This window comes from Anguilla anguilla, chromosome 4 (assembly GCF_013347855.1).
Source record: "Anguilla anguilla isolate fAngAng1 chromosome 4, fAngAng1.pri, whole genome shotgun sequence".
Taxonomy (NCBI): Eukaryota; Metazoa; Chordata; class Actinopteri; order Anguilliformes; family Anguillidae; genus Anguilla; species Anguilla anguilla.
Genome location: NC_049204.1, coordinates 16,580,228 through 16,596,676, shown reverse-complemented (window position 1 = coordinate 16,596,676; position 16,449 = coordinate 16,580,228). Strand labels below are relative to the sequence as shown.

General features: G+C 41.7%; 1 protein-coding gene across 1 annotated transcript; it reads left to right on the top strand.

Annotated features, from left to right (window-relative positions):
- The first annotated feature begins 214 nt into the window (after positions 1-214).
- LOC118226371 (C-C chemokine receptor type 9-like) lies at positions 215-5,925 on the top strand. The gene is made up of 3 exons (XM_035415946.1): positions 215-445; positions 893-944; positions 3,773-5,925. The coding sequence occupies exons 2-3, from the start codon at positions 903-905 to the stop codon at positions 4,829-4,831; spliced, it is 1,101 nt and encodes a 366-aa protein (XP_035271837.1). The 5' UTR covers positions 215-445; positions 893-902; the 3' UTR covers positions 4,832-5,925.
- The last annotated feature ends 10,524 nt before the right edge of the window (positions 5,926-16,449 follow it).

Sequence of the window (16,449 nt, the reverse complement as noted above, 5' to 3'; positions counted from 1 at the left end):
CTTAAGTAGATTAGCGTGTACGTAGAATCGATTCAGGGGATCAACATCTTTCGATCTCATGTTTTTGATGGAGGTTACTGTCTGCTTTCCAGCAGCAATCATCTAATTAATATTTGCGACGTTAAACAAGAGCACACATTTAAAACGAGTAGTAGAAACTGCCAAAGCATCTGTGAATACGCGCCTTGCAGTTAAAAAGCGCAAATTGAAATCTTACTGAGTGGATCATTATCCTTTACGAATGCTGAAGTGAATGCACACATGATATTGGACAGACAACGAAAAACACAATGAATGTCAACAGCGACAGACTCTTGCGCGTCATTGTGGTTAGGCTGAAACCATAAAAGCTAGTGCATATCAGGTACACTAGACGAGAAGTACGAGTACGGAAAGGGTCGTGGCACAAAGTGTCATCTTATTTTCACGGTATTCCACATTCTGAGTAAGTACAACAACCTCCAATTTCTTAGGCTGCCAGTGTTTCAGAAAACACCACGGCTGTAAAATGTTTCTACGCGCTTGGCTCACCTCTGCAAGAATACAAAATTACATTTTAAGAACAATTAGGAATCAACAAAATTTGGACGTATATTGCGAAAACTTAAACACATTCCGAATTACTGTCTCCGCTTTTTGATGGCACAAACATGTCGAGTCTATGGCTTAATTTGTGTTTACAACTAATCATACATAAGTGCCAATATATTCGTATAATTGCATTAGGCATGTATCATGTACAATGAAACCGTACCTTACTTGTGATAAAGTTAATTATAATGAAAGAGAAATGCCTGGAATGACCTGTCCCAAGAGTTTTGTGTATTAATGTGTATTGGTTAAAGGCGCTACTGTCATGCAATGTCAGTATAAATGTTGCATTCTTTTTTAGAGGAGACAAGATGTCAAATCCACTTGATGACTTAACCTCGCCTACGGAATACGTATGTACTCTTACTCTCTACTGTAAATATGAATCTTCACCCCGTCTTTTTAAAAACGGAGTATTCAGCATGCAGAACTCTCATTGTTGCCTTCACAATAACTTGTTTTATGTTGGTATGGTGATGATAGTGGTGAGTGCATGCGTGCAGTGTATAGATAAGCTTAAAATGTGTCAGACCGATCAACACCAACACCCTCAAAGACTCCAGATTCATGATGCTTTTGCTTGCTACAGTGCATCTTGAAAAATACCCAACAATAAAAACTATATTTTCAATAACAATACACACACGTATATATATATATATATATATATATATATATATATATATATATATACACAATATACACACACACACAGTATATTTGTATTTAATCATTTATATACTATATATGATTTATTTCTCATCATGCATTTTGATTAGATTAGTCCACAATTGGTCATCCCATGTAATTGTTTTCTGAAAAACATGTAAGCATTATTTGATGCTGAAGAAAGTATAAAAACCAACAGTTTCCATTGCGTATGAGAGAAACTGTTTCACCCTTTATCTTCCTCTAGCATCTATGCCAGTCTACGAAGCCCGCTATACAACGTTGTTTTGACGTACATTGTGCCCCAGGATCAGTAGACCCCCTGGGGTCTTGCAGGTTAGGGGAGGAAGTGGTGCAGTGGTGTGGTTTCACGCCAGGAGACATGGCACCTGCATCAGGTTAGGCTGAGGGATTACGGGGGCTAAACTGGAACGACAACACACCCAGGGGTTTGACGTAGTAACGCTGCAGTCGTTGCTGCTTCGAGGGGTCTCAGCCAACAGACACAAAGCCATGAGTAGGCAGGAAAGCGTGTTACATTTTCCAATCTTTACCACAGCAAAGAAAGTAAAGCTGAGCGTCGTTCTTGAAAAATGTTTGAGCGTGCAACCAAAAGCATCACCACTGAAACTATCACAAAACACTGTGGGGTTTTGAAACACTCAAGAACCACTGTAGATCTCAGAACATCTCAAATACATGTTCAGGGTTTCCCCCAGAAAGGTTGTTAGGCCCGGTGGCAAGTATCTTTTGACAGGGCCCGGTGCAGGCCGACGGCCAAGTGTCTTTTTTGACAGGGGCCCGGCGTGGGCCAGCGACAGACTGATGGCAGCATTAAGGTAGGGCCCTATTGTTTCTGTGATAACAGAATCACGGACGGAATCACGGAATTGAGAATTTTAAAAAGCTATAACACAGATTCTATAGGGCCCTACATTAAGTCAGTGCTAAAAGCTGACTGGAGAGTTGAAAATATGACTACGTAATGTGAATGTTGTTATAAATAAGTCATTTATTCAACACACATTCTAAAAAATCAACAATTAGCCTATTTACAGCATAGCAGAGTCTTACAAAGAATCTGACAACAATGTACAAATTAAAATAAATAATATTGCACACTACAAAAAACTTGAAAAAATCCTGACTGGCTACTGATTCTTACAGCCTTGGAATGCTGGGCACATTTCAACAACAACAAAAGAAATTAAATTAAAATAAATAATATCAAGGTTTTTTCACTCTACCAAAAACTTGTATTCAAGTCCTGATTGGCTACTGAATCTCACAACAAGCCTTGGAATGCTGGGCACATTTAAACATTTAAAAAACCGTCTTAGGTTTTTTGGCTTTTACAGTAGGCTACCTTTCCTCCTTGACATTATCCCTAAATGGCACCAAGGAAGTATCTGTGTTACTGACTGTTTAGCTAGCTAGCTAAGTTAGCTACATGACCACGTTGTCATAAAATGTTTCCCGACCGTGAAAACTGCCTGACTTGTTTACACTTTGGACAGATGTGGCTCCGGAATAAATCTATTGTTGTTTCCGTCGCAGCACTTTAGACACAAGCAATATCGAAAACATCCTGAAATTTCTTCTTACCGTGAAGAGTGCCTGACCCTCAACCGTAGCGTTTTTTCCCCAAAGATGGTATTTCTAGATATAGCCTAAATTTGCCGCTGTGTTAACACATTTCTACGGTTGCCGGTCAGCCACTCTTCACCGTAAGAAGAAATTTTAGGATTTTTTCGATATTGTGTCGAAAGTGCTGGGAAGGAAACAACGATGGATTTACTGTGTAGCCACATCTGTCCAGAATGTAAACAAGTCAGGCAGTTTTCACGGTCGGGAAAAATTTTTATTACACCGTTGGCGTGCACATCAATGTCATCAAGCTAAGATTATTAATAAACAAGTGAAGTTGTTATTTCGTTGGCGATTAATAAGTCATGTAATGTTACAATATATGAGAACATTACATTCATGCTACTAGTTTAACGTTACCTACACACTGCTTAAGTTAATATAAAAAGAATGTACTTACCGTCGAGATGAAGCGATAACGCAGTTTGTAACGAGGTTAGTTAGCCTACTAAATAAGAAATGGTGGCTTGCTAGGTAACGTTAGCTTGTGACAGTGGGAAGCATCAAGTGTTGAATGCAGAGACTGAAAAGGTTGAATGTCACTCTACACACAATGAGGGTAAAGAACACTGATCTCAGACCTGGTGTTTTCCTATTGCGTTCACGTTTTAACTAACAGATGTCGCTGGTGAGCTTTTCAACCGAGCCGCCCCACTGTAACTGTAGTTTAAAAACATCTTAAAAATACATTTAAAAAATAAATAAATTCCCCGATACTTAGGCCCGGCGGCCCGCCGAGCTTGCAATACACTGGCGGAAACCCTGATGTTTGCACAAAAAGCTGCTGATCACCATGTTGAAGCGGTGTCTGTAACTGCGGGTGGAATTCTTACTGAAACAAAGGGCTTGTTTTTTTGTATTGCAGCCTTCCGGGGACTACTATGAAGATAATAGCAATGACACAACTGACTTCGAATTTTGTGACAGAAGCCTGTCCCGGGAATTCCGCAGCCGGTATGAGCCCCCATTATACTGGGCCATCTTCTGTATCGGGACGCTGGGAAACCTGATGGTGATTTGGATCTACCTGCATGTCCGCAACCGCTTCAAGACCATGACAGACATGTACCTGTTCAACCTGGCCTTAGCCGACCTCCTTTTCCTTGGTACACTGCCTTTCTGGGCCTCTGAAGCCAGCAGCGGCTGGACCTTCAGTGTGGGCATGTGCAAAACCGTGTACGCCCTCTACAAGATCAACTTCTTCAGCTGCATGCTGCTGCTGACCTGCGTCAGTGTAGATCGCTATATCGCCATCGTGCAGGCCACAAGGGCACAGAACCTTAAGGGAAAGCGGCTTTTCTATAGCAAGCTGGTCTGTGTGGCGGTCTGGTTGCTGTCTGGCCTATTAGCTCTCCCAGAGTTTATATTTGCCCAAGTGAAGACCAATCACAGCAAACCAAGCTTATGTTCCCTGGTCTATTGGGCCAACCAGAACAACCACACAAAGATCCTGGTCCTCTCACTGCAGATCTGCATGGGCTTCTGCCTGCCCTTCCTGGTCATGTTGTTCTGCTACTCTGTTATCATGCTCACCCTGCTACAGGCCAGAAACTTTGAAAGGCACAAGGCACTGCGGGTGATCTTTGCCGTGGTGGTTGTGTTTGTCCTCTCTCAGCTTCCGTATAACAGCTTGCTGGTTGTGGAAGCAACTCAGGCGGCCAACCTCACCATCACCGACTGCACGGTGGACCGCAACTTCAACATTGCCAGCCAGGTGATGAAGAGCCTTGCCTACACCCACAGCTGCCTCAACCCTATCCTTTACGTCTTCGTTGGGGTACGTTTCCGCCATGACTTGCTCAAGGTATTGAAAACCTGCACCTGCGGCATGGGCCAGAGCAAGGTCAGAAAGCTGTCCCCCAACGTTCGCAAACGCCCCTCCATAAGGTCAGACACAGAGACTACAGTTGTACTCTCATTATAATCACACCCTCAGTCCTGTTGTGCTGGTATTGTGCTCAATGACATCAAGGCCTGTTTGTTCTTTGTCAATACAGATTCCTACAGGCACACCCATTGTAGCAAAGAATTATCTTCCAAGACCACATCACAAATGCCTGATAACTGTAGCTAATGTTGATATTTGCTGATAATGCCAAGGAGCAATAAGAATATACAGACATTATTTGTGCATAGCCACCAAATCTGTGCATATAATGTTGATGTGAGGATTACTTTAGTCCTCAAGTGAGTCGATGAGATGCCTCTGGAACAGCAAGCCTATCTTATTTGATGGAGATTTTTGGGTAGTGATTTAAAAGGGCAAATTTTTATCTCATGATTTCGACTCTACTCTCAGAAGAAAGGGTTCCAAAAGGCTCTTCCGCATCTCCCAAGAGGAACCCAATCTCGTTCAACAGATCTCTGTTGGGCAAAATGGTTCAACCTGGGAGCTTTCATACTTTTTACACCTCCATAAAAAGCTAAAAAGAGCCTTTTTTCTGAGGTGGGTATAGATTGAAAATCCATTCTGATTTTTTGTTTTTACTGTGTTTACTGAAGCTGAATATTGTCTTAAATGGTTTCAGGAAATTACAGACTGGGAGTTTGTATGTAGTCGTATGTGATAATTTATCTGGCATAATGCTCTGTATTTTAATTTTTGTGTACACAATATAGCATTGGAAATATCAGGTATGTTTTTTTAAAAATCTTCCTTCTTTGGTGTTTACTTAGAACCTCCCTAGAAATCCGAGCCAGTGCCGAGGTCAGCGGGGGCTTCCCCTCTAACCACAATATTGTCATGTGAGGCACAGAAACATCCAAAAAAGTAAATTCTGCAAACCCCTCCAGCAGAGGTTTGAATATTACTGAATCATTTGCCAGCTAGTGAAGGGGGATGTACATTAATTGGTCACATGACCTGGGGAGGGACTGTCCATCGGGGTTGTTCTCTCCTGTCATCAAGCTCCAGTGACATCGGCAGGCAATGCGGCACCTGGGTGAGTTTCGCCTGTAACAGGCACGATAGTGCTCTCCGCCAGGCATGTTACACTGCCTAGTAATAGTTACCACAAACCTGGTGACAAAAAGTGGTTCTTGGGATCACTAGCATCAGAGGAATATTGTGCCAGCTCGCGCACATATACCTCTAAAAATGCAGCATATATCCTAGATTAGAAGTCCTACTAGGAATGGTAATGTGTGACAACTAAAAAAAGGGAAGAAAACAGGGAGTAGAAAAAACAAATTGAACAATGTGATGAATCACACTTCTATTTCGTTGCACTTATATTTTGTTGTTACTTTTTTGCATTGTGATTGTGTTATTTTGCTATGTTGTGCATCTGTCTATTGTATAATCCTCTTGTATTTTCTCTCACAGGCTTAAATAATTTACAGTCGATCCTAGATTCTCACGTTTGTGCTCTGAGTATTTACCTCCCACCTCTAGGGTTACTGTTGCTCTTAGCCCTGATGTATGTACTTGTCTTCTTGTTGTAAGCCTGCCAGGTGCCAGTTATGTACTGGAACAGAAATGAATCATATTAGCTGGCATTACATAGCAGTATTCAAAGCTGTACGATACACTGTTGTTTAAATTCATACTATAAATGGTAAGATACTGAGAGGTTCTTTTTTAAATTGCTTTTTAATGTAAATAACACAAAATAAAAAATGTTTCTATCAATCTACCATATCCATCTGTTTGGTCTTCTGACTATTATCCCATATTTTATAAGGATGTGTGACTGTACTACACACTATCAAGTCATCCATCCATCCATCCATCCATTATATATAGGCTACCTGCTTATCCTGGACAGGGTTGCTGGAGTCTATCCCAGCGTGCATTGGGCAAGAGGCAGGAATATACCCCGGGCTGCCGATCTATCACAGGGCACACACACCATTCACTCACCATTCACTCACACACTCACAGCTATGGGCAATTTAAAGTCTCAGATTAGCCTACCTGAATGTCTTTGGACTGTGCAAGGAAACTGTGCCACCCTACTAGCAAGCCAATTTGGGTAAAACAACTTGTGGAATGCCCTGGCTGCTTGAATGAAAAGTAGGTCTCGGCTCCCAGCACTTCACCCACAATTCAGCAGTTCAGTTGCTCAATTGTGGGCCTGCCTTTACACAGAACTACTACAACTACTGAGGCTTTTATTGACAAAAAATATACAGGACGCCATTTGCAAACAAGGCTACAGTGTTGTATTATTGGTGGTTCTGAGAGCAGCAGACTTTCAGAAGTGTAGCAATTACAAGATTTTCCACCAGTCAACTGCTTTTCTCATTTTCACCGTACTTACAGATGCATAGCTTATCAGTCTTTTCAGTTTGACCGTACTTAAGTCAGGGGGATGTCTGAATATTACCACTCGAACAAGAGCCCCATTTCAAAAACTGTGATGCCGCAGTAACTGTCAATTGCAGCATTGTGGTGTCTTGTTTTTTATCAGGTCTTGTGGGAAAGTCAGGTAGTATCAGCACTGTGAGTAACGTGCACACTGTGGTCACAACAATACTGTACTTCAAGTGAAATTGCCGCGGCGGTATTTTCAGCTTTACTACACAAATGTATCACACACCACTTAGATCAGGCCATTGATGATCAGTGGCATAGTTCCCTCAGCACCTCACTGGGCATGCTTGATGGTTTGCCCTGAGCTTGCAATGACTAGGCAAGACAAAACTGAAACTGCCATTATGCCAACTGAAACTCAGAAAATAATTTATCCCCCATTCTATTCACTGTTCAAAATCAAACCTCAACCTCCCTGTCAAACCCACCAGACTTTTAGAAACACTTTCTTTACTTTGGTTCAGCGCTTATTTTTGAAGCCTTTTTTCCCCCCACATCTCTCAATTATTATTTATTTTACCATGAAAATTGTGTAGTATGGATACAATCCAGCAGAATTCAGTTCACTACAGCTTTAAATCACTATGAGCAGAAGCAATACAATTTGAATATAACTCTAATTATCCTGATAGAATCAAGGACTAGAAAAATGCTTTATTTTTCACATGCTCATTGGCTTCAGTCAAATAGAATACCTTCCCTGGAAATTTGACTAATAGTGCCTTCTCAAAATAGGGCTGTGCATTGAAAGTTATATTTCTGAATTAGTCAATACAATGAACTCTGCAAATGTAATGCTTGTAATCTCATTGTTAATTGCTGTATTTCACGGGATGGTTGGTCATTGGTAGTAATGTTTATATCAAAGTTCATAAAGCTTTGTGAATTACACTGCAAACAAGCTCATTTTATACTTTTTGAGGATTTCAATATCAAGTACTGTTGTAATGTAAATGCACATTACTGTACCCTTACACAGTGCAAAAAACTGGGAAAGCAAACCAAAAGCTTGCCACTGAGTAGACGTGCAAATGAACCAGGTCATGCACTTCAAAAAGCAGGACAAGTGGTGAAGAAATGGCTCTTTCAGTTACAATTAATGCCTTTGGACTTTGCCTTTGGAGCCAAGCAGCAGGAGGCACATCAAAGGCTGTAAGCATAAGGTCATGGCTGGCGGGGCCCAGTCAGTCCTGAACTCCTCTGCTTAACACCGAGTCTTTCGAGCTGCAAACCACTCCAAAGCGCTCCTGAAGAGTCACAGTTTCACAGCTGAATTCACGGGTATCAAATCGCTATCATCAATCAGCCTGAGATTGATGTGAGATTTTCAAGGTGACAGCTGTACCATACATGCTGAGAATTTAGCCAGCCAAGGAATGTGTTTAAGCTGGGAAAATTACAATGCTATGCTTTTACCTGAAATGCAAGGGGTTAAGACAGAACCAGCAGATAATATCATTTCACTTTGTTGAATAAAACAATGTCTTTTGGGAATTACACGCACAACCCCACTTCCCCAATCCATACGAGAAGCAAATAAAAGAATATCAGTTGTTTCTTTCTCACTCCAAATCTGTGTGCATGTGTGCATGCAGATTTCGAGCAAAAAGCACTTGTTGTCTTCAGAAAGAATCACACCGAAAGAATACTGAATATATTATTTTGAGGAGAGCATCTGGTCCATATAGTCCTCTATAGTCTGGAATCTGGTGTTTTGCACCAGTCAACTGAAAAAAGTTTCATGTTTTTGAGGTTAGCCAGATTGTCTTAAGAAGACTACCTGAAAAACAGGTGAGACCACAGAAATGCACACAGCTACACAGCTCCATGTTCTTCTCTCTCATCACAACAGGAAATGTCAATGTCAATGAGGTCATAAACATTTTCTTAGCAATGACTAACTCTGCTTGATTGAATACATCAAAATTCAACTGTAATGGGAACAGTACAACTTTAGCCATGGTAATGGTTTTGTCTTGGATTAAGATGCTTGCTTGTCTAATATTGTTTACACGGTGCAAGGAGCTCAGTCATAATTCTATAATATACGAGCAGTGTTCTTATTGTCTTAACACCCATTAGGCCTTGTAGAAGCAGAGTGGATTTCAGTCAGAGTGGAGTACTTGAGAAACACATTAAACGTGATGCAAATTACTTTTTTGTTATTATTTGTCCCTCTGTGTATTCATTGTAATTACTGAGTTGTATTCATTGCCTTTTAACTCTTTTTATCGGCAGAGTACACATGCTTTATCACCCCAGGGTCATACTGGCTAATAATTTATTTCTGTCTCTGCGCTTAACATAACCATAATGTAAATGTGGTACCAAGGCATCAGCCTATCTGTAAAAGTCTCATGTTACGCATTAACATATTCTAGACAGCATACTGAGACTTCACAGTAGCTGCAGGACAGTGCGTTTTAGCTACCTTGCTAGCTAGCTAGTTTATGTAGACCGTAACAGCTATCTATGGCTCTTTTTACACTTGTACGATTTATCACTATAATTTTATATACATTCTTATTATTATGAATGAGTCTTTGGTTTAAAACCATTTGTACAACCTACACATTTGGGACAGATTCATTATATTTCAAATATTTTTAAAGCTATAATGATGATGTTGAATATGGTGGAATGTTTTGAAGATGACTTTAATATATCTAAGGAAAATGCTGCATGTGATCGGTTGCTATAAGTATGTTATAGCCTACACTTGCATCATCTTTGATAATACAGGTGCAAATCAGGTAGAAAGAAAACGTCCATCAACATAATGCATTTGTGTTGTTTGCTGTCATAATTACAATGCTCTCAGAGGTCACCCATGTCGAATGAAATGTTTATCTTCACTTTTGAATTGGAACACTGCCGATTATCACACACGCTCACAAGACTGGCTAGTACTCCAGGTCCCCAAGACAAAGCCTGTCCTAGGACAGATTAAAGCCCCTTATACTTGGAACAATTTACAAAAAATAAATTGGATGCCTTACTGCCGTTAAGACACTTTCAGAACCTAATCTGAAAAAAAGAATCTTACTGATTTTGATCAAAAACCAACAATGACCTCTTGCTTTTGTTTCTGGGTTGGTTGGGTTTTGGGTTTAACTTCACACAACATCAGAACATCTGTTTGAACACCCACACCCAGGTATAGTTCATCTGGTTCACTGCACAGTAAATGATGAATTAGTGATTCACTTCATGGTTGGCTTAATTTTAGTGCGCAGTGAACCAGAGGTGTTAAATGATAATTTGCGTAGACAAAACAAATGGGAACAGAAAGAGGGAGGAACAGTCACTGTATGCTACAGTATTCTACAGTGAGTATAAATCTGACAAATGTCATAGATGGTATCTCAACATCTCCAGCTTGCTACAGTGCAATGCACAAAATGTTTTCTGCAATTAGCTGCAATGACCTGCACCAGAAAAATATTAGTCACTGCAAGACATGCCAATTTCTGTATCTTTGCTCTCAGCTTTATCTATTCTAAACACCTACAAAATAAATTCCCAGCTGTATAATTCCAATTAAAAATAATATGAATAAAGAATTAAATGGTAATATCTGAAAAACCTCTCAGTGAACTGAGATTATGCAGCAAACACAATGAGCAAAGAAATACCAAATGGTACATGAAACAATTACCGTATGTGATCAGCCCTGTATGATTGTTAGTGAACAGGATGAACTTATGTAAATATTTGGTGGAATGGCTATCTATGAGACAAATACAAGTCTGGACTTTAGCTATGCTACCTCCCATACCTGCAGAATTCACAAGCAGGTGATTTCTCCTGATGGAAAAAACAGCAAACCTTTTATTTTATACATGCACTTAGTTAGACTCCCTAGTATCTAGATTTTTATACTATATGAACACAACTATAGAAAATAGCAGGTAAGGACTCCACTACTTTAAGACACTAATGCTAATGTTGATTCTGTTATTGGGTATTTCATTGTTTATCATGATATTACTACCTTAGAAGTTAAGTTTATGTAACTAATGGTTTGATGAAATGTGATGAACATGGATGGTAAATGGACTGCATTTATATAGCGCTTTTATCCAAAGCGCTTTACAATTGATGTCTCTCATTCGCCAGAACAGTTAGGGATTAGGTGTCTTGCTCAAGGACACTTCGACACGCCCAGGGCGGGGTTTGAACTGGCAACCCTCCGACTGCCAGACAATCGGTCTTACCTCCTGAGCTATGTCGCCCCCTGGCGACATATGACTGCAGCACAGAGTATGCTCTTCAAATAAGTAAGAGCAACAAATAGGTTTGATTGATTGAAGTGAGTTTCTTAAAGATAAAAATTCTGAGCCCTTTTAATATATGAAAAAGGTTTCGGCACTCCATAAAGACAACATATATTTACCTAAAGCATGCAAGTGAAGTGAATGCATGTCCTCAGGCTGCACAACACCTTTATGTGGTTGTGGTTTAAACTATTTTGACACTCAGGACTTGATTTTCCGGAATCAATGTCACACAGCACACGGGTGCAGTTAATGGTGCCTGCGCTTGGTGCACTGGGCGTGGCTTGTGATGGTGCTATTTTCGGGACAGTGGAAAATACAGTAGCGCACATGGAGAGTGGGTTGGATTATACTGAATATACATTACATGGCCAAAATGTGGACACCTGGCATCCAACATCTCATCCAAAATTATGGGCATCAATATGGAAATTGGTCCACCCTTCACTGCTATAACAACCTCCACTCTTCTGGGAAGGCGTTACCTAGATTTTGGAGAATTGCTGCAGGAATTTGCTCATTCAGCCAGAAGAGCATTGGTGATGTCAGGCACTGATTGAGCCATTAGGCCTGGCTTGCAGTTGGCTTTCCAACTGATCCTGAAGGTATTGGATGGGGCTGAGGTCAGAGCTCTGTGCAGGCCAGTCAAGTTCTTCCACACTGTTCTCGACAAAACTATTTTCATATGAACCTCGTTGTATGCCTGGAGGCATTGAAATCCTGAAACAGGAAAGGGCCTTCCCCAAAATGTTGGTGGAAGCACAGAATCGTGTTGAATGTGACTGCATGCTGTACCATTAAGATTTGCCTGCACTGGAACTAAGGGGCCTAGCCCAAACCATGAAAAACAGCCCCAGACCAAGGCTTGTCCAGATACTTTTAGTCAAATAATGTAGCCTACTTTGCAGGCATTGTATCTGGGCATGCATAAAAAGGGCATCCTATCCCTACCCCAGGATCAACACGAGCCATCCACAACTTCATGGTCACAGCTCCATGCAGTATCCTCCACTGCAGCTCTCCAGCCCTCTTAGGGATGGGGGCCTTATATAGCACCCTCCACCTGTACCCTGCCATCATCTGGTCACCCAGCTCATCCAGCCACTGATGTTGCCTTTAATCCTCCTGAGCCCTCATGTGTCTGACCTTAATGCACACAATATACAGGTTCTTCCTCTTCACCTCCTGAAACTTCCCAAACCCTGGAGAAGTGAAGGATACAAGCTTCCCCTCCCACTCCTGCCACTCATCGACTGCTGCTGTCATGTTAAATGTGGGGAAATGGGGGAGCTCCCCTTCCGGTGCCTGATTCATCACTACCCACTCCCAGAATTCCCTCCATGACTCTAATGGAGTGTACCCTGGTGCAATCCACCAGTCTCTGGGCTATGACAAAGCTGCAGTCCCCTGGTTGACGCAGGTGAGCCAGCTTGCACATGCCTGCTGCCACAAACCGGCACTGCAGGGCAACTGTCTTCAATAGCTCAGACTCAATCACAGGGTTGTGTAGAATAGGCTCCTCCCACACCCGTGGTCCATGCTCCTGACCATCCTCACGATAATGCTTCAGCAGCTGCCATGTTTACAACAGCGCCACACAGAACTCTGTGAGCCCTGTGGCGTTAAGGTTGTCTGTTCTCATCAAGAGTGAGTTAGGAACTGGACTTGTAACCGAAAGGTCACAGGTTCGATTCCCGGGTAGGACACTGCCGTTGTACCCTTGAGCAAGGTACTTAACCGAAAATTCTTCAGTATATATCCAGCTGTATAAATGGATACAATGTAAAAATGCTATGTAAAAAAGTTGTGTAAGTCGCTCTGGATAAGAGCGTCTGCTAAATGCCTGTAATGTAATGTAATGTAATCCAGCCCCATGCTACCTGCTCTTCTCAGCAGTGCATATGCTTGCTCCCTCCAGCATGTCTCCCACTGATAAAAGGAACCTCTGAGCTGCCTGCAGCCTAAAGGCCGCCACCCTGCTCTCCAGGTCAATCAGCCCCTGCCCTCCTTCCTGTACAGGAAGGTACAGGACTGGTGTCCTTAACCAATGGTGGCCTGACCAAAAAATACACCAGCTTTCGCTGGATCTCCACCAGCAGCCCAGCAGGGGGGTTCAGTACTATCAGTCGCTGTCACAGGGAGGAAGCCACCGGTTATTAATAATCAGCACTCTACCCCTGTATGACACCAGTGACAGCAGCTACCTCCATTTCTGCAATCTACCCACAAGCTTATCTGTGACCCCCTCACAATTTCTGACCATGAAAGCACCAGATACACTGTTCTCTGATACACTCCCAGTGCTTTAACCCTCATCTGGCCCCACTGCAAGCCAAGTGGCAGCTAAGACAACTGAGCAAAAAAACTCCTTTTTGGCCTGACCATCATTTGGAGCATACACACTTATTAATACAAATGCTTGTTCATGTGCACATTCAGCAGTCTGACTAGACACACTTATTTTGTTGCATTGATACTTACTGCAAGGAAGAACAGCACTGCCACCCCTTCACTAAAACGTGTACCATAGCTCAACACATGTAGGCTACCCCCTTCCACCAGATGCCCAAATCAGCTTCAATGCATTCATCAGAATTCGTTTAAAGATAAAATTTCAACTTTATATTTCTTCACCAACTCAAGACAGCAAGACAACTGACTTTCCATTAGTTTCCGCTAAAATGTTTAGAAACCGACATGGCGCCGTCATCTTCCTCCGTCGCCGCCTCTTACACCTGTTCCACCAACCCTACTCCACCCAACTCGGTTTCCCTCACCTCAGACCCGTCCTCCGGGGCCATGAAAGTTGGCTACACTCCCCCGTTCTGCCTTTTCAATCCCCGATTCTATTTGCTTCACCCCTTCCGACACCGAAATATCCATACACGAAACATTCTTTCTCCTTAACATGTTTACCTCGCATTTTTGCACTTTTTCACTGACCTTCTGTGTTTCATGGCCAGACGACGCTACTCCGTTCCTGGAGCGTCCTCTTCCCCAGGCTCCTTAATCATCTGTGCTGACACATTCCCCGCCGCCTGTTCGCCATCGCTATTAACCGCCTTCCTGATTTCCCTTCTCAGCAGCAATAGGCTATCGCTTCTTGCCTATCTCCGCCATTATCCTCTTCCGGTGACTGGGTTTTGTCCGGGCACCCCACTTTTTGTGGCCAATGTCCGCACACTCGATGCAGCGCAAACTGCCAGTTTATGCAAACACCACATAAAACGTCTGTTCAGCGTTATATTAAAAAAACCTGCTTTCTAAAAGATAACACAGACTTCACCACACCACATTTACAGCCTAACGGAACGATTTTAATGAGCTGCCGAATATCCCAAACCTTGCCAATTCCCTTTCAATTACTTCGTTCTTTATAAAGGGTGGCACGTTAGAAACAACTACTTTGCCGGCGTTTCGGGTTATTGGCACAAAGTATTTTCACCCAGATGCCACTCGATAATCCTAACAACTAAGTTTTCCTTTTTGAGGAAAACTACCACTGCTTTAGACTATTCATCATAGACGCTGAGTAGGCCTATATCTGCTCACAGCTCACCTGTTCCCCGTCCGCTAACTGCTATCCGGCACACACCTGAACGCATGCCGGAGGAACGGAACTTCTCCCTCCGACTGAGAGCCAATCCTGCCCTGCCCCTCCGTCTTCTGCAGTCTTCTTTAAAAAACCAGAAACCCCCAAATCCCACCATTGTAACACCAGTTTAATCAATTATATATACAATAGTCAATAGCTACACCAGCCCACTGAGGAAAAAAAGAAAAAAAGAATAAAAGAAAAGAACCCCAAAAAGCAGGAAGACCGAGAAATCCCTCCATACGTCCTAGTCTCAGATATATATATATATATATATATATATATATATATATATGAGAGAGAGGTGCTTTGAAGACACCAACATTCTTGCCCTAAAACATCTGCAGCCCAGAGCTTCAAAGGCAAGGAGTCAGCCTCACCTGTCCAGTTGAAATGATTTATATGATTCATTTTTTCCACCATCAAAAAAAAAAAAAAAAAAGAATTCTCTTTACAGAATCCTTTAGAGATTTTCACATTTCCTGCACTACAAATGGAGTTTTGTGCCCTGTCCCACATTTAAAGGCATTACTCTATTTGGACATGCCCTACCACCTTTGGGATTTAATATGTCTAAGGAAGGATGGGAGGTGATAAAAAGAACAGTGCAATACAGCAAAAGTGTACACGAGAACTTAAAAAGGAATTCAATGGGGCATTTCATTCTAAATGATTGATTCAGAACCCTGAACTCAACGAGACACAGAAGTATATGTTGAAGGCCTACATTCACCATTATTTTTTCCAATCATAAGGATGATATTTCACCATTTATGAAATATGTTCTGTCAGCAAATCTGGAATGGAATAAATGTTTGCGTCTACCTCTCCCTCCCAGAGTCAGTATTTGTGTGTTGTACTTTGCTACTACAATGGTCAACCCCACCCTAATGGATTTCAATCTAGAAGATTCTGTGTAGTGATGTAGACCTACTTACTAGTGTTTTTTGACTGTTGTGACAAATATCAAGTTAATGAAAATCTTGTACAAAATTGCATGCAGTGATGAGACGGTGATGCACGTACATACCAGATTCAGTCTCATCCATACCTTGCTTCGATTCCCTCATTAAAAGTGGTGGATTTTAATCAGCCGTCAATCCAAAATGTTATCAATTGATTAATTGTATTTCTTTTGCATGAGTACTTTGGTATCTTTGGTGATACATTTTATTTGATGTATCAATGCAGACACAAACACCTTTGAAAACAAGGGAAAGCAAGAAGAGGAACTCCTGAGGTACAACTTCAAAAAAGTGTTTTATATGTTCATAGCCCTGACATTTTTACCTGGTCAATAGTGTAGTAGTTTATGTATACTTTATATATGTAATTTCCTTAGATGAGCAGCAGAG